The 21,139-nt window shown below is 57.1% G+C and overlaps 3 protein-coding genes across 3 annotated transcripts; 2 read left to right on the plus strand and 1 right to left on the minus strand.

The window, feature by feature from the left end:
• The first annotated feature begins 298 nt into the window (after positions 1-298).
• On the plus strand, positions 299-9,938 carry P3h3 (prolyl 3-hydroxylase 3). The gene is made up of 15 exons (XM_090325102.1): positions 299-848; positions 2,679-2,831; positions 3,032-3,245; positions 3,546-3,677; positions 4,197-4,333; positions 4,661-4,750; positions 5,155-5,207; positions 5,962-6,029; positions 6,150-6,274; positions 7,207-7,308; positions 7,820-7,970; positions 8,056-8,173; positions 8,610-8,685; positions 9,094-9,234; positions 9,325-9,938. Exons 1-15 carry the CDS (start codon positions 321-323, stop codon positions 9,499-9,501), a joined length of 2,265 nt encoding a protein of 754 aa, XP_090181228.1. The 5' UTR covers positions 299-320; the 3' UTR covers positions 9,502-9,938.
• A 1,377-nt stretch (positions 9,939-11,315) lies between these two features.
• Positions 11,316-16,759, plus strand: Gnb3 (G protein subunit beta 3). Its single transcript, XM_090325111.1, has 9 exons — positions 11,316-11,408; positions 11,612-11,650; positions 14,043-14,149; positions 14,250-14,313; positions 14,395-14,557; positions 14,764-14,830; positions 14,915-15,116; positions 15,688-15,904; positions 16,357-16,759. Exons 1-9 carry the CDS (start codon positions 11,352-11,354, stop codon positions 16,461-16,463), a joined length of 1,023 nt encoding a protein of 340 aa, XP_090181237.1. The 5' UTR covers positions 11,316-11,351; the 3' UTR covers positions 16,464-16,759.
• A 436-nt stretch (positions 16,760-17,195) lies between these two features.
• On the minus strand, positions 17,196-21,119 carry Cdca3 (cell division cycle associated 3). The gene is made up of 6 exons (XM_090325094.1): positions 20,487-21,119; positions 20,168-20,341; positions 19,368-19,497; positions 18,634-18,906; positions 17,929-18,035; positions 17,196-17,568 (listed from the first exon to the last, which is right to left on the minus strand). Exons 2-6 carry the CDS (start codon positions 20,285-20,287, stop codon positions 17,410-17,412), a joined length of 789 nt encoding a protein of 262 aa, XP_090181220.1. The 5' UTR covers positions 20,288-20,341; positions 20,487-21,119; the 3' UTR covers positions 17,196-17,409.
• Positions 21,120-21,139: the final 20 nt, after the last annotated feature.

Here is a 21,139-nt window from a genome sequence, read left to right on the forward strand (position 1 = left end):
GAGACCCTCACACACACGGGCGCGTGCACACACTCACACGCTCACACACACACAGTGATTTGGCCCTCAGCTCTCTCATGAGCTTTCCTTACTTTGGGGCCTGGGTCCCCTCTGGTCTCTGGCCTTGAATTTCCTCTCCCCTCCCCTCTCCCCTCCCCTCTTCTTCCTCTCCCCTCCCCTCTTCTCTTCCCTCCCCTCTTCTTTCTCTCTCTCTTTCCCCTCCCCTCTTCTCCTCCCCCCTTCTCCCTTCCTCCCCCCCCTCCGCTCCTCCCTTCTCCCCGCGGCTCCCCGTCTCTCCTCGTCCTCCTCCCCAGGACACCATGCTGGGGCTGCGGCCCCGGCTGCTGCCGCCTCTGCTGCTGCTGCTGCTGCTGGGCCCGGGCCCGGGTCCGGCGCGCGCGGAGCCGGCCGAGCCCCCGGGCCTGGCGGCGCTGCGCCCCGGGGCGGCCCCGCAGCCCCCGGACCTGCTCTACGCCGAGGGGCTGCGCGCCTACGCGGCGGGCGCCTGGGCGCGGGCGGTGGCGCTGCTGCGGGAGGCGCTGCGGAGCCGGGCGGCGGCGGGGCGGGCGCGCGGGGCGTGCGGGGCGCGCTGCGGGGCGGCCGGGGCCGGGGCCGGGGCGCGCTGCGGGGCGGCCGGGGCCGGGGCCGGGGCCGGGGCCGGGGCCGGCGCGGAGGCCTGGGAGCCCGCGCTGCTCCGGGCCGCGCTGCGCCGCGCCGAGTGCCTGGGCCGCTGCGCCCGGCGCGCGCTGGGCCCCGGGGCCGCCGCGCGGATGCGCCTGGGCCGCGCCGTGCGCGACGCCTTCCGCCGCCGCCAGCCCTACAACTACCTGCAGCGCGCCTACTTCCAGGTGGGCGGGGTCCCCACACCGGGTGGGGCGGGGGTCCCCAAAACATGGGGTGGGGCGGGGGTCCCCCAACACCCGGGTGGGGCGGGGGTCCCCAAAACCTGGGGTGGGGAGGGGGTCCCCAAAACCTGGGGGTGGGGAGGGGGTCCCCAAAACCTGGAGGTGGGGCGGGGGTCCCCAAAACCTGGGGGTGGGGAGGGGGTCCCCAAAACCTGGAGGTGGGGCGGGGGTCCCCAAACCCTGGGGTGGGGCGGGGGTCCCCCAAACCCTGGAGGTGGGGGAGTCCCCCAAACCCGGGGGGCCGAGGAGGGGGTGCCCCAAACCCGGGGGTGGGGCGGGGGTCCCCAAAACCTGGGGTGGGGCGGGGGTCCCCCAAAACATGGGGGTGGGGCGGGGGTCCCCAACACCTGGGGGGTGGGGCGGGGGTCCCCAAAACCTGGGGTGGGGCGGGGGTCCCCCAAACCCTGAGGGTAGGGCGGGGGTCCCCAAAACCTGGAGGTGGGGAGGGGGGTCCCCAAACCCTGGGGTGGGGCGGGGGTCCCCAAAACCCTGGAGGGTGGGGAGGGGGTCCCCAAACGCGGGGGTCCGAGGAGGGGGTGCCCCAAACCCGGGATCCGTCCAGCCGGGGTCCCCCAAACCCAGGGTGGGGAGGGGGTCCCCCAAACCTGGGGTGCCGAGGGTGTCCCCCAAACCTGGGGACCCCAGGAGGGGTCCCCAAACCCGGGGCACATCCAGCTGGGGTGGGGAGGGGTCTCCCAAACCCGGTCCATCTTCAGCTGGGATGGGGTCCCTCAAACCCGGACTGTCTCCAGTTGGGATGGGGAGGGGGTCCCCCAAACCCGGGCCATCTCCAGCCAGGGTGAGATCCCCCAAACCCGGGCTGTCTCCAGCTGGGATGGGGTCCCCCAAACCCACCCCACTGGGGTCTGCCTCCAGCTGGGATCAGGGAGGGAGTCCCCCAAACCCAGAGTCCTGCGGCTGCCCGCAGTGGGCCTACTGTTGGTGTAGATGTGTGTGCTGGTCCCGGGACTCGAACTCGAGGCCTGGGCACTGCCCCGGCTCTCTCCCCTCCAGGCTGGTGCTCTGCCCCTGGAGCCACAGCTCCACCTCTGGCTTCCAGCCTCCCCGCCCCCGTCCTCAGGCGGGAGCCCAGCACACACACCTGGCCTTGGTGGCTTTTATGGCACCTCGGTACCAGCTGCCCCCCCTTCCTGTCTGGCAGCCCAAAGCACAGTCTGGGGGGAGGGGATCGAATCCCACCAAAGGAATCTGGCTTCGGTGTTCGGGGTAGGGGGTGTGAGGAGGGGGAGCTTCTCTTCTAGGGGTTCCCCAGGCAGCCTAGGGGACCCCCATCCCCTGAGGTGAGTCTCTGGAGCCTCGGCAGGCCTTGGCTGCCAGCTCTGGCTCTGGTGCTGGCTACGTGGCTACAAACAGGCGGGTAAACTCTGGGTCCTAGAGCCCTGTTGCTTGTCTCCCCACCTCTCCACTTCCTGAGCCCCCCCCCAAAAGTGTATACACCCTCCTTTCCTGGCGTGTCAGATTCCTTCCAGCTCTTGTTGTCCCGTTAGTCCTGCAGATGAGCTATTTTATTTCTTCAAGCCCGGTGCTTTACTCCTTGAGCCACGCCACCACTCCGGCTTCTTGCTGGTTCCTTGTTGATGAGAGTCTCCCCGGGCGATGTGTCTGGGCTGGGCTGGCTTTGAGGTGCGATGCTCAGATCCCAGCTTCCTGAGCAGCTGAGGTTGCAGGAGTGATCATTAGAGCCTGGCTGAGCATTGGAAGGGATTCGGGGTGTGTGGCTGGGGCCTGACACCCCGTTTTCTTGGTCCTCAGCTGAAGAAGTTAGATCTGGCAGCGGCGGCAGCCCACACCTTCCTTGTAGCAAACCCAAACCACTTGCAGATGAGAGAAGACATGGCCAAGTACAGACGAATGTCTGGGATTCGGCCCCAGAGTTTTCGGGACCTGGAGACGCCCCTGCACTGGGTGAGACCCCCCAGGATCACCCCATCCCCAGCCTAGACCCAGACAAAATCGATCCTTTCTTCCTGGGTCCTCACATCTCAGCCTCCTACGGAGGAGCTGGGATTCCAGGCGGGCGCTACGCTTCTCCTTCCTAGCTCCTGGCCTCATTCAGCACCCTCCCCCGGGTCTCCCATGCCTCCCTCCTGGCCCTCCTTCCACAGGCAGCCTATGACGCCAGCCTGGAGCTGATGGAACGCCAGGAAGCCAGGCTGGCACTGCCCAGATTGGAGGAGGCCTTGCAGGAGACCCTGACTCAAATGGAGACCTGCCGAGCTGACTGCGAGGGGCCTGAAGAACAGGAGGAAGAAGAAGAGGAGAAGAGGGGAGATGAAGAAGGGGCCGGGAGCCACGGGGGTCTCTACGAAGCCATTGCAGGTGAGGGACTGGCACAGCACCCAGCCCCAAGCCCTTTTTGTTTTTGTATGTGTCTGTCCTGGGACTTGAACTCCAGGCCCAGGCCCTGTCCCTGAGCTTTTATTTATTTTTACTCAAGGCTGGCGCGTTACCACTTGAGCCACAGCTCTACTGCTAGCTTTTTGGTGGTTCTTTGGAGATAAACGGCTCGTGGACTTTTCCTTCCTGGGCTGGCTTTGAACTGTGATCCTCAGATCCCAGCCTCTTCAGTGGCTGGGATTGCAGACGTGAACAGCTGATAGGTTTGCCTGTGTTTTGCAGGGCACTGGATCCGGGTCCTGCAGTGTCGCCAGCGCTGTGTGGCAGAGACAGCCACCCGCCCTGGTCGCAGCCACCCGGTCCCCAACTTCCTTCCTAACCAGCTAAGGCGGCTGCACGAGGCCTACGCTCAGGGTCAGTTGGGGATGGGTAGATACCGAGAAGGACTGGCGTCAGAGTGATTGTATCTTGAATCTTGTCTCTTTCTCCTTCCCATCCGGCCATGGACTCTGGAAACCATCACTTCAGGAAAAGTATTTGCATTTCCTTTCTTTAACACCGTTGTGAAAAGCTCAGAAAGGGACCACAGGACCTTTGAATTCTGTGTGTGTGTGTGTGTCTGTGTGTGTGTGTGCGTCTGTGTGTGTGTGTGCGTGCACGCGTGTGTATGCCAGTACTGGGCCTTGAACTCAGGGCTTCACATTCTTGGGTAGCTTTTCTGCTCAAGGCTGGTGCTCGACCACTTGAGCCAGTCCCCCCGTCTGGCTTTTTGCTGGTTCAATGGAGATATGAGTCTCATAGACTTTACTACCTGGGCTGGCTTTGAGCCTCAACCCTCAGATCTCAGCCTCCTGGTACTACAGCATTGGCAGCAGTTAGAGTCTTTTCAGAGAGGATGCCCTGGCACCATGTCCCCCTCTTGTCTGTCTCCAGTGGGAAATCTGTCTCAGGCCGTGGAAAATGTCTTGAGTGTTCTTCTCTTCTACCCGGATGACGAGGCTGCTAAACAGGCTCTGAGCCAGTACCAAGCCCAGCTGGGGGAGCCCAGACCTGGCCTGGGCCCCAGAGAGGTAACCATGGAATCCTCCCATAATCCCATGATTCTCTCCTAATCCCTCGGGGGCAGACCTAGTTCTAAGCGACGCCCACTTCCGGTTTCCTGATGATTGATTGGCCCAGGTTGGTTTCAAACCCGTGTCTAATGGATTTTCCTGCCTGGGTTGACTGGAAAGCCTCCTTCTCGGATCTCAGCCTCCTGAGTAGTTAGGATTACAGGCCGGAGCCATCCGTATCTGGCTTTATTATGATGCTTATTATTAATTTTTAATGATCTGCAACCTGGGGCCTACTTTCTCTTTGTCCCCCCCCCACCGAACCCCACTTCTCTGACTGCTCAGGACATCCAACACTTTGTCCTTCGGTCCCTGGGGGAGAAGAGGCAGCTGTACTACGCCATGGAACACCTTGGGGCCACCTTCAAGGACCCTGTGAGTAACTGCCACGCTGCCCCATCGAGCCACCCTCCCAGCTGCCCAGGGAGAGGGAACACTTAATTCTCGATGCAGGAGGCTGACATGGGGGGATCATGGTCTGAGGTTCCCCTCAGGCGGAAATGTTCATTAAAGAAAAATCCATCTCCAATTAACGAGCAAAAAGATTACTGGGAATGCTGTGTGTGTGTCGTCCTGGGTCTTGAACTCAGGGCCTGGGCACTGACCTTGGGCTTTCTCAAGGCGCGTGCTCGACCCCTTGAGTCTCAGCACCACGTCTGGCTTTTTCTGTGTCTGTGGTCCTGAGGAATCGAACCCAGGGCTTGGTGCGTGCGAGGCGAGTTCTCTACCACTAGGCCACGATTCCAGGCCCCTGGTCACATTTTCCCTGATGGTCCCAGGATCCCTGGACCCCGGCAGCCTTTATCCCTGAGGCGCTGAGAGAGAAGCTCAGGTAGGAGGGGCCCTGGGCCAGGGGCTTGGTGTGGGCTGAGGAGAGAGGCATGCTGGGAAGAAAGGGAGGACAGGGCATGCTGGGAAGAAAGGGAGGACAGGGCATGCTGGGAAGAAAGGGAGGACAGGGCATGCTGGGAAGAAAGAAAGGGAGGACAGGGCATGCTGGGAAGAAAGGGAGGACAGGGCATGCTGGGAAGAAAGGGAGGACAGGGCATGCTGGGAAGAAAGGGAGGACAGGGCATGCTGGGAGGGGAGGAGAGAAGAATGTTGGGGGGGAGGACAGAGGCATACTGGGATTAGGAGAAGAGAGGCATGCTGGGAAGGGAGGAAAGAGGCATGCTGGGATGGGGAAGGAGAGAGGCATGCTGGGATGGGGAAGAAGAGAGGCATGCTGGGATGGGGAAGGAGAGAGGCATGCTGGGATGGGGAGGACAAACATGCTGAATGGGGGAAAACAGAGGCATGCTGGGAAGGGAAAGACAGAGGCATGCTGGGAGGGGGAGGACAGAGGCATGCTGGGAAGGGAAAGACAGAGGCATGCTGGGAGGGGGAGGACAGAGGCATGCTGGGAAGGGGAAGACAGAGGCATGCTGGGAGGGGGAGGACAGAGGCATGCTGGGAGGGGGAGGACAGAGGCATGCTGGGAGGGGGAGGACAGAGGCATGCTGGGAGGGGGAGGACAGAGGCATGCTGGGAGGGGGAGGACAGAGGCATGCTGGGACCTCCACTAAGAGTCTGCCCTGCCCCCTGAGAGAGGACCAAGAGAAGAGGCCCTGGGATGTAGAACCACCTCCGCCGGCGTCTGTGGGGGACTGGAAGGGTGCGTTTGTGGGTAGGAGGGAGGGAGGGAGGGAGGGCAGGCGGTGATGGATGGTGGGGGGCAGCTGTGGCTGGCATGGCCCCTGGGGCCTCTCAGGGCCCAATGCCCGTCTCCCCACAGAGGTCCTGCTGCTGGAGGGGGTGACGCTCACCCAGGACGCCGGGCAGCTGAACGGCTCCGAGCGAGCCGTGCTGGACGGGCTGCTCACCCCAGCCGAATGTGGGGTGCTCCTGCAGCTGGCCAAGGCAAGGGGGGGCTGGGCTGCGGGTCCTGCTGGCTCATCGGGGCTCCGGGGTCTGGATTGCTAGACCTCCCCCCTTCTTGCTCTTGGAGTAGATCTTCATGTTCTGGCCTGTGAACATGAAGGCCTGGGGCTTGAACTCGGGGCCTTCCACTCGAGGATGGCACTCTACCACTTGAGCCACACCTCAACTTCCAGCCTTTTGGATGGTTCATTGGAAATAAGCATTTCATGGAGCTTTCTGCCCAGGGTGGCTTTGAACTCCCACCCTCCCATCTCATTCTCCCGAGAAGCTGGGCTTTACAGAGATGACCCATCATGCCTAGCTCCTGCACCAGCCTTAGCCAGGTAGAAAGGTGTGTAATCCCAGCTACTCGGGAAGCGGAGGCAGGAGGAGGGAGGCAGGAGGAGGGAGGCCCGAGGCCTGAGTCACTAAACAGCCATCAGAGCTGGGCCTGGCCCAGACAGATGTGAGCAGAATTGGGGCTTTCGCGCCCTCTAGCGGCTGTCTGCAGAAATTCAATGGGAAGACAGGGAGGGAAGCCGGAAACACTGTCCAAAAAGAAAGGTAGTTTAGCCAGGTAGGTGGCTCACGCCTGGCATCCTAGCTACTCAGGAGGCTGAGGTAGGAGGATCGTGGTTCAAAACCAGTCTGGTCAGAACAGTCTGCGAGACTCTTTATCTCCAAGGAACCAGCAAAAAAAAAAAGCCAGAAGTGGAACTGTGGTTCAAGTGGTAGAGCACCCAGCTTCGAGTGGAGAAAGCTCAGGGACAGTGCCCAGACCTTGAGTTCAAGCCCTAGGACTGACACACACATGAGGAAGTCGAGGGAAACTTCCAGACCCTTCTGGAACAGGCAAAGTGGGGTGAAGGGGGGATCTTGTCAGTAAAGTAGACTGAGAGAGTGATACTAGGGTGAACTTCCTGTCTGTCTAGGATGCAGCTGGAGCTGGAGCCAGATCTGGCTACCGTGGCCGCCGTTCCCCACACACGCCCCATGAGTATTTCGAGGGGCTCACGGTGCTTAAGGCAGCGCAGGTGAGAAGGGGACCCCCCCCAACCACACCCAGGTTTGGCTTGGGACCTGGGAATGGGGGAGAAAGCGTGCTGAAGGCTATGGCTTCAAAGCTTGGGCTCCTGTGGGGAGACTGAGAATGCTGGGGTTCCATCCAGATTGGAGAAGGAAAGGGGGTGACTGACCTGGCGCCCTCAGTTTTGTCACAGAGGAGGGGAAGGATAGCTGGGTTGATGGCGGATGGGTTGATCAGCACAGTAGCTCCCGCCTGTCACCCCAGCTGCTCAGAAGGCTGAGATCTGAGGATCACAATGGGAAGTTAGCCCAGGCTGGGAAATCCGTGAGATTCTGAATTTCCTATGAATTGCCAAAAAGCCGGAAGTGGAGCCGTGGTTCAAGTGGTAGAGCACCAGCCTTGAGCAAAAAGAATTCCGGGACAGCGTCCAGGCCTTATGTTCAAGCCCCGGGACCAGCACAAAAGACAAGATGGGGGCTGGGGCCGGGACCCATTCCCTGCCTTCTGCCCTGCCTCAGTTGGCCCGGGCTGGGACCGTGAGTACCCAGGGCGCCAAGCTCTTGCTGGAGGCTGGCGAGCGTGCCAGGACTGTGACGCAGGCCTACTTCTCTCCCGATCGCCCCCTGCACCTCTCCTTCACCCATCTGGTGTGCCGCAGTGCTGTGGAAGGTAACGGGGACCCCCCTCCCCATCCCGTCCCCCCCTCCCTGATTCCGTCCTCCCCACCACACCCTCACCCCATGTTGCCTCCTAGGAGAGCAAGATCAGCGCATGGACCTGAGTCACCCCGTCCACGCCGACAACTGTGTCCTGGACCCCGACACCGGGGACTGCTGGCCGGAACCCCCAGCCTATACCTATCGGGACTACAGGTGAGTGGTGCCTGCCGGGCCTGGCCAGGCAGCAGGCCAGAGCTGCTATTATTATTATTATTATTATTATTATTATTATTATTATTTGGTGCCTGTCCTGGGTCTTGAACTCAGGGCCTGAGCACTGTCCTTGGGTTTTCTCAAAGCTAGCGCTCTACCACTTGAGCCACAGCACCACTTCCTGCTTTTTCTATGTCTGTGGTACTAAGGAATCGAACCCAGGGCTTCCTGCGTGCTAGGCCAGCACTCTGATCACTAGGCCATACTCCCGGCCCACTTCTGGCTTTTTCATGGTTCCTTGCAGATAAGAGAGCCTCCCAGAATTTCCAACCCAGGCTGGCTTGGAACCTGGGTCTTCCCAGCTCAGCCTTCGGCATAGCTGGGTTTACAGGCGTGCGCTGCAGCACCCGGCTCATGCTGCCTGTTTTCTCTGCAGTGGCCTTTTGTACCTCAACGATGACTTTAAAGGGGGAGATCTGTTCTTCACACAGCCAGATGCCCTGACGGTCACGGTAGGACTGGGGGTGCGGAGGGATGTGGAGTGGGGGGGTGGAGGAGGTGACAGGAGGGCTCAGGGGTGCAGTCAGAATTCAAAACACCTCCAGAGGCTAAATAAATAAATAAAGAAGCCTGTCTTCCCAGCTACTCAGGAGGCTGAGATCTGAGGATCACGGTTCAAAGCCAGCCCGGGCAGGAAACATCTGTGAGACTCCACCAAAAAGCTAGACGTGCATCTGTGGCTCAAGTGGTAGAGCACCAGTCTTGAAAGAATAAAAGAACTCAGAGACAGCGCCCAGGCCCTGAGTTCAAGCCCCAGGCCTGGCACACGCATGTGTACACACACACACACACACACACACACACACAGTGGAAACGCCAGCCTTGATCGCTGACCCTGGCGTCCCTGCCCTCACCCCAAGGCTCAGGTTCGTCCTCGCTGTGGTCGCCTGGTGGCTTTCAGCTCTGGTGGGGACAATCCCCACGGGGTGTGGGCTGTGACCCGCGGCCGGCGCTGTGCCCTGGCCCTGTGGCACACATGGGCTGCAGAGCACCGAGAGCAGGTGAGGAGAAGGGAGGGGAGGACGGTGGGAAGTTGGAGCAGGCGGAGGGGGGTGTGCAGGGGCGTAGGTCAGATTCTCCTTCGCCCTCAGGAGTGGACGGAAGCCAAAGAATTGCTGCAGGAGCCAGAGGAGGAAGAAGAGGAGGAGGAAGGGGAGGAGGGAGAGGAGACACCTGGCAGAGACCCTTTTCCAGAACCTCCCAGCCACCAGCTTCAGCGCATGCAAGAAAAGAATGCGGAGCCAGCCAGGCTCCGGGAGGAGCTGTGAGAGGCCGAGCCAGCTTAGGGGGGCACCTGGGCCCCTCGACCCGGAAAAAGGACCCCTGAGAAGCATCCAGCCAGTGCACTCTGGCCCCTCCACAGACCTCCAGATCTAGGACAGACAGGACACAGTGCCCCCCAAGGAAAGAGGCTGGAGGTTTCCAGCCAGAGACGCCCAGGAGTTCCGCCATCCCAGCCACTCAGGAGGCTGACATCTGAGGGTCGTGGTTGGAGGCCAGCCTGGGCAGGAAAGTCCTGGAGACTTTTTTATTTGTATCTACAGTGAACCGGCAAAAAGAAAGAAAGAATAAAGGCACCCACAGGGAGATGTGGTTCAAGTGTTAGAGCAAGACTCGGGGAACAGTGCTCAGGCCCTGAGTTCAAGCCCCAGTCCCTGCACCTATTCTGTCTGCCAATCTATGCAATAAAGACGCAAGGAACCTCTGTGCGGGGTGTCATGCATCCTGTGGCTTGCTCTGGGAGGGGACAGGTGTCCTTTGGTCCCCCGAGGGGCAGAGAGTCACTTGACTGTGTGATTTGTCAGGGAAATCTCAGCCACCTGTTCCTTCATGCAAAGGAGACTAAGACACCCCCCCCCCCAGCCATGGCACACCCCATAACTACTTCTTGAGCCTCTCTTAAGCCACCTCTCCCCTCAATTGGGCTTGCCTTGACCTCTTTGGGGGTTTCTGTGTTCAAGCTCCTGGGAACAAAACTGAGCTGGGTTCCTTTGTAATCCTTTCTCTGCTCAAAACCGGGGGGGGGGGTGCCCAGTTTCTCTCTGGGTTCCACCTTTCCCTCCCTAGTTTTCCCTCCCCCCCCCCCACATCCAGGATGAGCCTTCCAGGGGGCGGGCAGCTGGTTAAGGTTGGTAGAAGGATTATCCAATTCTGTCTCTTCTAATCCCATCTCTCCCCCCCCTCACCGCCCCCCTGGCTGTACCCTCTTGGGTTTTCAGCCCTTCTCACCTCCCCGCCCCCCCACCCAAGGAGGGGCCCCAATTTGGGGTATGGACAACACCTATTTACCTACCCCCTCCCCGCCCTGACCTGGTCCTGGTTCCTGAGCAGAGTTGAAGGCCCCGGGTAGCAGAGAGGAGGGGGATGGGAGCCACTGGGGGCCCCTCCCGGATCCTCTGCTCCTCTGCCATCTCCCCAACCCCAAGCTTTAATCCTCCCCGGCTTAGCTTGATGCTCTGATCTCTGCCAATTGTGGGGGCTTCCCCCTCCCCAGCCTGCTCATACCCTTCCCCAAGGCTGGGCGCTCCCCTCCTCACCCCTACCAGCTGATTTCATTTGCTTAACATGGGGTGTGGCTGTTGAGTGTGGGGCACCCCCCTCCCGCCTCTACCTCCCCCAGGGCCTGACCAGTTCCCTGAGTAGCAGAGCCAAGGATTGCAGCTGTACCCACAAACAGGCACCCAGGAATTGCAGCTGGAAAATCTGGGAGAAATCCAGCCAGAGGCCAAGTAAGAGGGAGCCGGACCTCGGCTCTGCCTTGGGGTCCCAGGGTGAGGGGAGGGCTCAGGGCTGGGGTAGATGCCTGGGACAGAGCCCCCCAATACTGCCATCCCCCTATTTACCCCGGTGGGAAGGGATGTGAAGGACAGAAACCTGGCTTGTAAGAGATCTGAGATCTGAGAATCAAAGTCGGAGGCCAGCAGGGGCAGGAAAGTCGGTGAGGCAAAAAGCCAGGGGTGGAGTTGTGGTTCAAGTGGTAGAGCACCAGCCTTGAACACAAAAGCTTAGGACCAGTGCCTAGGCCCTGAGTTCAAACCCTAGGACTGGCACAAAGCAAAGGAAGCAATGCATACCATGTTTCCAGCAGGAGCCAAAGACACCTCTCGACCCGTCCACCATGGGGGAGATGGAGCAGCTGAGGCAGGAAGCAGAGCAGCTCAAGAAACAGATCTCAGTAACTCTCCAAACTTCCCCAACCCACACCCAGAAAACAGATCTGAGGCCATCAGGGGAGAAGGCCTGGTGGGGGGGGAGGAGATGGGAGGGAGGGGCTCCTGCTCCTTTGACCTTGAAGTGACTGGGGAATCTGAAGGTGAGACACAGGCGGACCCCCCAAACCACTGTTGTAGACCCCCCAAGGTCTTCCTTCCCCCACAGGAAGCCAGGAAAGCCTGCGCAGATAGCACCCTAGCGGAGGTGAGTCCCCCTTTCTCCTCTCCCCCTCCTTCCCGATCCTCCCCCCCCCAGGCAGGGTGTGAGAAGAAGGAAGACAAGAAGGAATTCATTCAGCAAATATTAACTCATGGGGAATCTGGGAAGATAGATCCTTTCTGCGATGACTCATGAAACAAGAGGCCTCCCTCCCTTCTGGACAAGACACTGGGGGAGGAGGGAAAAAGCATGGGCCCTTGTGTCTTGATTGCTCATGGCTGGTGCTCTACCACTTGAGCCATGCCTCTGGTCCAGTATTTTGTTGGTGGATTGGAGAATAAGCCTGGTTGGCTTTGAGCTAAGTTTTTCCAAGTTGCAGCCTCCTGGGAAAGCTAGGATTACAGGCGTGAGCCACCAGCACCGTGTACATTTATTTGTCTCTGAAATCAAGGTGTATCTGTCAGTGGATAATGGTTTACAATTATAATTTGTAGTTTGTTCCTTCCCTTTTTTTTTTTGCCAGTCCTGGGCTTGAACTCAGGGCCTGAGCACTGTCCTTGGATTTTCTCAAGGCTAGAGCTCTACCACTTGAGCCTCAGCACCACTTCCAGCTTTTTTCTATGTATGTGGTACCGAGGAATCGAACCCGGGTCTTCATGCATGCTAGGCAAGCACTTTAACCACTAGGCCAAACTCCCAGCCCCGCTTCCCTTTTTTTTTTTTTTTTCTTTTTTTCTAGTTCCGGGCTTGAACTCAGGGTCTGGGCACTGTCCTTGGCTTTCTCAGGGCTAGCAATTTACCACTTAAGCCAGAGGACCCCTTCCAGCGTTTTCTGTGTATGTGATACTGAGGTATCAAACCCAGGGTTTCATGAATGCTAGGCAAGCACTCTACTACTAGGTCACACTCTTAGCCTTTTTTATTATATTAAACTCATGGTTGGGCACTGTCTCTGAGCCTCTGAGCTTTTTTTTTTGTGGGTCATGGGGCTTGATCTCGGCCTGGACGCTGTCCCTGAGCTCTTCAGCTCAAGGCTACCACTCTACCCTTGAGCCAAGCCCCATTACCCATTTTCTAGAGGTTAATTGGAGATAAAGAGTCTCAGGTTCTTTAGTACCTGGGCTGGTTTTGAACCTGGATCCTCAGATCTCAGCCTCCTGAGTAGCTAGGATGACAGGTGTTTGCCACCATACCCAGCTTCTGAGCTTCTTTTGCACAAGGCTAAGGCTCTACTATTTGAGCCACAGCACCACTCCTGTTTTTTTTGTTTGGTTCATTTTTTTAGTAGTAGTTGTGGTTTTATTGGATGCAAGAAGTCTCATGATCTTTCTTGCCTGGGTTGGCTTTGATCTCAGCCTCCTGAGTCGCTGGGCTTACAGGTGTAAGCCATCGGTATGGGGATCTTTTTTGTCTCTCTTGTTGATTACACAATAATGTTTCCTAGATTCATGGGTTGCATCTTAGCCTGGGTTAAATATGTTCATATGAGTTAAACTGGGTGACAACTCGAGCCTGTAATCCTAGGTACTCAGGAAGTTAAACACTGATAAAGATCCAGGTAGTCAAGTCCTCAAGACTCCATCTCCCACTGAGCCAGCAAAAAGCTGGGCAGGAAGCGTGGTTCAAGTGGTAGAGTGCCGCCACAGCAAAATGAGCTGACCAAAATGTGAGGCCTTGAGCTCAATACCTGGTACTGATTGAAAAAAAAATTATAGCAAAACTTATATAATCAAAATAATACCGGTAATCCATCTAATTTAATTCTAATATGAATATAATTACAGGCTGTCTGTATAAATGTATATAATTATCTGAGTAATTTTCAGGACAGGTGTAGATGCTGTGATCATGGCACATTTAAAGATTAATAATTTACCCAAGAGAACAAATCAAGTAATGGCTAATCAAGAAGCCCCGCCTATCTCAAGAGGCCTGTTAGTTGAGGGGTACAGGCTGGAATTATGGGGCTGCTCTGGGCACCCAGAGAGTGTGGACCCTGCTAAGGTACGGCAAAGCAGCCAAGAGCCTGTGCTCACGCCTGTCAGCTCCTCAAGAGGCTGAGATCTGAGGATTCCGGTTCAAAGCCAGCCTGGGCAGGAAAGTCCATGAGATTCTCATCTCCAAATGAAGCACCAGAAAACTACAAGTGGCACAAGTGAAAAAGCTCAGGGACAGCACCCAGGCCCTGAGTTCAAGCCCCAGGATTGGCACAAAAAGAAAAAGAAAAAAAGAAGCAAGTGCCTGAGAAAGCCAAGTGCACGCCTCTGTCCTCAAGTCCAAGGTCAACCTGACCTTGACCCAGGAAATACCTAAAAGGAGCATGTGCGGGTCTCTGTACCACTGAATGATCTGTCTTGGGCTATCCAGGCATCTAAGTCACCCCAGGAGATAGTAGGGGGCTGGTCCCCAGACCTGTGACACCCCATTTTCTCCACAGCTGGTGTCCGGCCTGGAGGTGGTTGGCCGGATCCAGATGCGAACCCGGAGGACACTCCGAGGACACCTGGCCAAAATCTACGCCATGCACTGGGCCACCGACTCTAAGTGAGGCTGGAGCAGGGTCTAGAAGGGAGGGGGGTGGGGAGGAGAGACTGGATGGGGTGTAGGGGGGTGACACGGGGTGCTCTCTTCCCCCCTCCAACAGGCTGCTTGTAAGTGCATCCCAGGATGGGAAGCTGATTGTCTGGGACACGTATACCACTAACAAGGTGCCAGCTCTGCCCGCCCCCCTGCCCCTCCCCCCACTCCCTGCCGGTCCACCCAAGAGCTAGCCTCGACTCCCTCTGCAGGTCCACGCCATCCCCCTGCGTTCATCCTGGGTCATGACCTGTGCCTACGCCCCATCTGGGAACTTTGTGGCCTGTGGGGGTCTGGACAACATGTGCTCCATTTATAACCTCAAGTCCCGAGAGGGCACCGTCAAGGTCAGCAGGGAGCTGTCTGCTCACACAGGTGAGAGGCCCCGTTGCGCCCGCCCACCTGCCATCCCAGCTGGCCACTCCGGAGACCCAGGAAGGAGGGAACATGGCGATGGGAAGGCAGGCCGGGCAGGAAAGCCTGGGACACTCTTATTTCCCATGAGCCTGCAGAATAATAAGCCAGATGTCCGTATTACCACGCCAGCCCTGAGTTCAAATCCCAGGACGCTGTCTTTCTAGGTTATCTGTCCTGCTGTCGCTTCCTCGATGACAACAATATCGTCACCAGCTCTGGGGATACCACCTGGTAAGGGCTGAAAGTTGGGGTGTCAGGACAGGGAGGTGACACCCGGGGTGGTTTTCTCCTCACACCCTCCCTCTCAACATGCAGTGCGCTGTGGGACATCGAGACAGGACAGCAGAAGACGGTGTTTTTGGGGCACACGGGGGACTGCATGAGCCTGGCCGTGTCCCCTGACTACAAACTCTTCATTTCGGGGGCCTGCGATGCCACCGCCAAACTGTGGGATGTGCGAGAGGGGACATGTCGCCAGACCTTCACCGGCCACGAGTCGGACATCAACGCCATCTGTGTTAGTGCCACAGAGATCACCCCAAAACCCACACACTGCCCCCTCCTCCCACTCAACCCTAGTCCTGTGTATGTGTATGTGTCTGTCTCTGTGCTGGTCCCTGGACTTGAACTCAGGGCCTGGGCGCTGTCCCTGAGTTTTGGTGCTCGAGGCTGGCGCTCTACCCCTTGAGCCACAGCACCACTCGTGCTTTTCTTGGTGGTTCATCGATGGTAAGAGTCTCGAAAACTGGGCCCTGGTACCTCACTCAGTTAATCAGGAGACTGAGATCTGAGGATCGTGGTTCAAAACCAGCTGGGCCAGAAAATCCATGAGACTCTGATCTCCAAGGAGTCACCAGAAAACCACAAGTGGTGCTGTGGTTCAAGTGGTAGAGCGCCAGCCTGGAATGAAAATGCTCAAGAGACAGTGCTCAGGCCGTGAGTTCAAAACCCCCTACCAAAAAAAAAAAGTAGGGACTGGAGGTGGGGGAGCTGCAGGCAAGCGGCCCCTATGTAAAGCTGGGGATGGGGAGAGGAGTTGAAACCCCCAGGTTTCAGCCCTGACCCCCCCCCCACTCCCTGGACCTCAGTTCTTTCCCAGTGGAGAGGCCATCTGCACCGGTTCTGATGATGCTTCCTGCCGTCTGTTTGACCTGCGAGCCGACCAGGAGCTGATCACATATGCCCACGAAAGCATCATCTGTGGAATCACGTCTGTGGCCTTCTCACTCAGTGGCCGCCTGCTCTTTGCGGGTTATGACGACTTCAACTGTAACGTGTGGGATTCCATGAAGTGTGAACGTGTCGGTAAAGGGCCCCTCCCGCTTCCCCCCCATTTTACCAGTTTTCTTTAGGGGAACCCTCTGATTGCCGTGTATATGTGTGTGCTAGTCCCGAGGCTTGAACTTAGGACCTGGGCTCTGTCTCTGTCCCTGAGCTTTTCTGCTCAAGGTGGGTCCTCTACCACTTGAGCCACAACTCCACTCCAGCTTTTTGCTGGTTCACGGGAGATAAGAGTCTCATGGACTTTCCTGCCTGCACTGGCTAGGAGCAATGATCCTCAGATCTCAGCCTCTTGAGTAGCTAGGATGACAGGCTTGAACCACTGGCCTGGCATCAAACTTGGGACAGGCAAATTGGCTGCAAAGAGAAGGTCCTCTCAGGCCCTCGGTGGCCTTTAGTGCTGAGGGCCCCAAACCACAGTATAGACCCCCAAATGGAGCCAGGCAGATGGGCTGACTTCTTCCTTCCTTCCTCAGGTGTCCTGTCTGGCCATGACAACAGAGTCAGTTGTCTGGGGGTCACAGGTGACGGGATGGCTGTTGCCACTGGGTCCTGGGACAGCTTCCTCAAAATCTGGAACTGAGCACGTCGGAGGGAAGACTTTGAAGTCCAGGAAGCCATCTCTTTGGGATTCCTATACACAAGGAGAGAAATGCACCAAGCTTCTTTCTTTGAGGGACAGGAAGAAGCCATCTTGGATGTGAGGATAAAAACGGACTTTTTCCTTCCTGGCCTCCATTTCCCAGCCTCCTAGCCTCTTCCTTCAAAGCCAGGACAGTGCCCCCTCTTCCGGGTGAAAGTCTTAGCCCCCAAGCAACTCTCCTGAGTCACAGCCTTTGTCTAGACTCCTGAATATGGCTCAACCTCCAGAACCGTGGTCCTCCTTTTTCCTTGTCAATAAAATGTAGCACGCTGGTACTTCTGACATGTGGATTCTTGTTTTCCTGTTCCCCCAAAAAACCCTGGGGCGAAGGTGGGGGTGAAAGGGAGGAAGATGGCAGAGAGAGAGGTGAAGGAAGAACGGCAGGTCTAGAGGCTGAGCTGAACCGGGTCAAAAGTGAGTTCCAGCCGGGTGTGGTGGCTCCCGCCTGGCATCCCAGCTACTCAGGAGGCTGAAATCGGAGGATCAGGGTTCAAGACCAGCCCACGCACAAAAAGTCTCTTATCGCCAATGAATCACCTCCCCCGCAAAAGCCAGAGGTGGCGCTGTGGCTCAAGTGGTAGAGCACCCCGGCTTTGAGCAAAAGAAGCTCAGGGATAGTGCCCAGGCCCTGAGTTCAAGTCTCAGTCCCACCCCCAAAGTTAAAATACAAAGTAAAATAAGTCTCTTCCTTTAATATACAAGAAACACAGAAGACACAAAGATAATCTGAGAAAAAAACAAAACACCAAGTCCCAGAGCCGGTAGTCAATGAGGAATCAAAGACAAACAAGCCTTCCTTCAGCCAGGAAGAGGTGAAAATGATGCAGGGAAGAAAAAAAAAAATCACTAAACGCTATGTGGCACAGGTACAGGCATCAGGCAACGCCTAGCTCTCCACCAAGGCAAAATGCTGATTCTCTTTGTCGTGTTCCCGGCTCTGATCCCACACTCGTCCTCCAGTTTTCAGAGGTCGTCCGTTCGGTGCAACAATGGCTGCTTCCTTTATTTCCTTAACATTCTCGATTAAGGGGGAAGGCCGTTTAGCCTGCAAAAGGCGGTATAGGTGACTCACGTCTGTCACCCCAGCTACTCAGGGGGCTGAGATCTGAGGACTGAGGTTCAAAGCCAGCCCAAAACACGAAAGTCCGGGAGACTCTCATTTCCAGTGAACCACCAGAAAACCGGAAGTGGCACTGTGGCTCAAGTGGTTGAGCACTAGCCTTAAGCGAAAGAAGCTCAAGGACAGCGCCCAGGCCTTGAGTTCAAATCCCAGCCCTACCACAAAATCAAAAAAGCAGTATATGAGCTGGGTGTTGTGTAGATCAGAGAGAAACTGGATCAAACACCTCCCCCCGCCCCCTCCCTGTTGGATATCTCACTAGAAGCTTCTCCTGTTTCTCTATACCTGTCGGGATGACGCCAGGGTCCCAGGGGAGTTGTCATCTCGCAGGATGGTGAGGGGTGGCCTTCCTAAAACCTTCTTGTTTGGCTTCCGTCTATTGCGCTTAGAACCTAGAACAGGGAACGGTTTTAATCAAGAAAGGACTCAATATTAGCGATTTAGAGCCGAGAGCTACTGGAGCTCACGCCTGTCCTCCTAGCTGTTCAGGAGGCCGAGATCTGAGGATCGCGGTTCAAAGCCAGCCTGGGCAGGAAAGTCCTTGAGACTCTTATCTCCAGTTAATTGGCAAAAAAAAAAAAAAAAAACTGGAAGTGGAGGTATGGCTTAAGTGGTAAAGTGTCAATCTTTTATTGTATTTGTTGGTCTTGGGGCTTGAACTCAGGGCCTGGGTATTGTCCTTGGGTTTTCTCAAGGCTAGCGCTTTCCCACTTGAGCCACAGCACCACTTCTGGCTTTTTCTGTGTATGTGGTACGGAGGAATCGAATGGGGGTCTCATCTCTAATAAACCACCAGAAAAAGCTGGAAGAGCTGTGACTCATGCGGTAGAGCGCTAACCTTGAGCCAAACAAAGAAAAAAGACGGCATCTAGGCTGTGAGTTCAAGCCCTAGTACAGGCATCAAAAAAAACATAGAGACTTGCTATTTATGCCTCTCTCTGTGACCCATGGACTGGATATCCAGTCATAGGGACCCTTTGCTTTTTGTACCTGAAGCCTGGGGCATCTCGTGGTCTCTGGCAGGCTTGTCTGAGCTGTGGCTGTCCGCAGGCATTGCTACGGGCTGTTTTACCTCTTCTCTGGGAAAGTCTTGTTTAGAGGGGTGCTCAGCTTGGGTCCAAGAGGCCACTTGGTCTGCTAGAGATATCTGAGCATTCAGAGGGGAGTCCGGTTCGCAGGATGGAGGCTCTGGGAGAGGATCTGGATTGGGGGCTTCAGCCTCAAAGATGTCACTCAGCTGTTTCATCAGGGGACTCTCAGGATCTAAAGGAGAAGAGAGAAATGAAGAAATGACTTTGAAATTTTTAAAGTACTAGGGCTTGAACTCAGGGCCCTACCCCTAGAGCCATAGCCCCACTTCTGATTTTCTAGTGGTTAATTAGAGACGAGAGACTCGTGGACTTTCCTGCCCGGGCTGGCTTTGAACTGTGATCCTCAGATCTCGGCCTCCTGAGTAGCTAGGATGACAAGCTTGAGCCACGGAACCCAGCTGAGCGCTAGGAATTCTCATCTCCAAATAAGGATTAAATAAAAGCTGAAAGTGGCACTGTGGCTCAAGTGGCGCCAGCCTTGAGCTGAAGAGCTCAGGGACAGAGTGTAGTCCTAGAGTTCAAACCCTGGTATACGTGCACACACGCATGCATGCACACATAAATACCCACCCCCCCACAACACACATAAATAGTATGTAGGTGACAGCCTCATTAGCATCCCTTGGGCCTTACCTACACCGCTTGTCTTCATCGGAGTCCGGGCAATGCCCAGGGTGGGAGAACGAGGATCGGGGTCCTGCACTTGCTTGGGGTCTGCCAGCTGCTCTCTTGATGGGAGGCTTGGCTGTGGGGAGTTCTCCACCTGCAGGGTCACAAAGCCAGAGGTTTGCCCCCACCCCCTTCACCCTAGAGTCCACTGGGGACTGCTAAGGATCTCACGCATTCAGAAAATCCCAGGCAGAAAATAAGGCTCTGTGTGTGTGTGTGTGCGCGCATGCGCGCGCACACACACTCTGAATCATGCTCTAAAATCCACCCATATTCATTTGGCTCACACCTGTGCTCTAGCCACTCACGAGGCTCAGGTGAGAAGCCACTCAGCGGACAAAGCCAAAAAGTTCCTATCTCCAATGAACCAGCCAAAAAGCCAGAAGTGGGCGCTGGGTGGTTCAAGTGGTAATGCGCCAACCTTGAAGTCCAAAACGCTTAGAGCCAGGCGCTAGGTGGCTCACCCCTGTTATCTCAGCTACTTAGGAAGCTGAGATCTGAGGATCGGAGTTCAAAGCCAGCCAGTGCTGGAAAGCCCAGGAGACTCTTATCTCCAAAGAACCACTAGAAAGCCGGAAATGGTGCGTGAGTGTCAGCCTTGAGCAAAAGAGCTCAGGCCCCACAAGCGACCGACCAATCAATCAATCAATCAATCAAGCTTAGTGTCCAGGCCTGAATTTATGTCTCAGTACCGACACACACACTCGCACACAGAACCCACGGACGCAGCCAGCCTCCGGCCTTCCCAGCCCGGCCCGGGGCACCTGGATGGGCGTGCGTTGGATGCCAGCACTGGGCGATCGGGGATCCGCTACTTGGGCCAGATGTTTGTTGACGGGCGGAGGCCGCGCTGGGGTCACCGGGACACTCTTGGCTGAGCCCATGTCCACGAGGGGCGGGGTAGGGCGAGGGCCCGGTCTGTGTCGACGACGGCGAGCCTGTGGGAGGTCACACGGGAGAGTCACCTTTCCAGCCTCCGCAGCCCCAGTGCCAGAGGCTCCTGCAGGGGTGAAGGACTCGTAACGATGTCTCAGGCAGCTCTTCCTGGGTCTGCCGGACTTTCTAACCTAGCCATTCACTTACCGGGGCCGCCCCGGAGATCGCACCGAGCTCGAGCCTCAACTCCCAGAGTCCGAGTTTCAAACTTCCCGCCACGCCCCTGCTCTCCTCTTATTGGCTGATCCCGACGCCAGCTCTCATTGGCTCCCCCACGATGAAGACCCGCCTCCCCGACGCCGGATGCCATTGGACCGAGACGGATGTCAATCATGAGCGGAGGCGGGGCGTTTAGGCCGCAGCTGGCGGTGACGCCGCCGGTCGGTGAGCAATGGAGGACTTTCGTCCCACCCTGCGTGCGGGAGCTTTTCGGAGAGTGCCGGCCTTCGCTTTGGAGACCTCCGGTGTCCAGCCCCAACGATTTGTATTAAGCAAAATAGGATCGTGAAGTGTCACGCTTCCGTGCCCAAATCCGACTGGAGGCGGAGTTCTGAGGGTTTTCCCGAAGGGCGAGGTGGTGACGCCTATTGGTCGACGGCGTTGTCAATCATTCAATCCCTCCCCCTCCAAGCCCCGCCCCGTCGGATAGCGCCTTTCCAAATACCGAGAACCTCGTTTGTGCTTGGGTTGTTATCCAATTGGACGAGGCTCTAGTAAAGTTTCCAGAACCCGGAGGTTTTACACCACGGTCACGTGAAGAGACTAAGCGGGGGCAGGGGGGGCGTGTCGGGGTCCCCCGC

The sequence above is a fragment of the Megascapheus bottae genome, chromosome 37 (genome assembly GCF_031878675.1).
Source record: "Megascapheus bottae isolate mThoBot1 chromosome 37, mThoBot2.hap1, whole genome shotgun sequence".
Classification (NCBI taxonomy): Eukaryota; Metazoa; Chordata; class Mammalia; order Rodentia; family Geomyidae; genus Megascapheus; species Megascapheus bottae.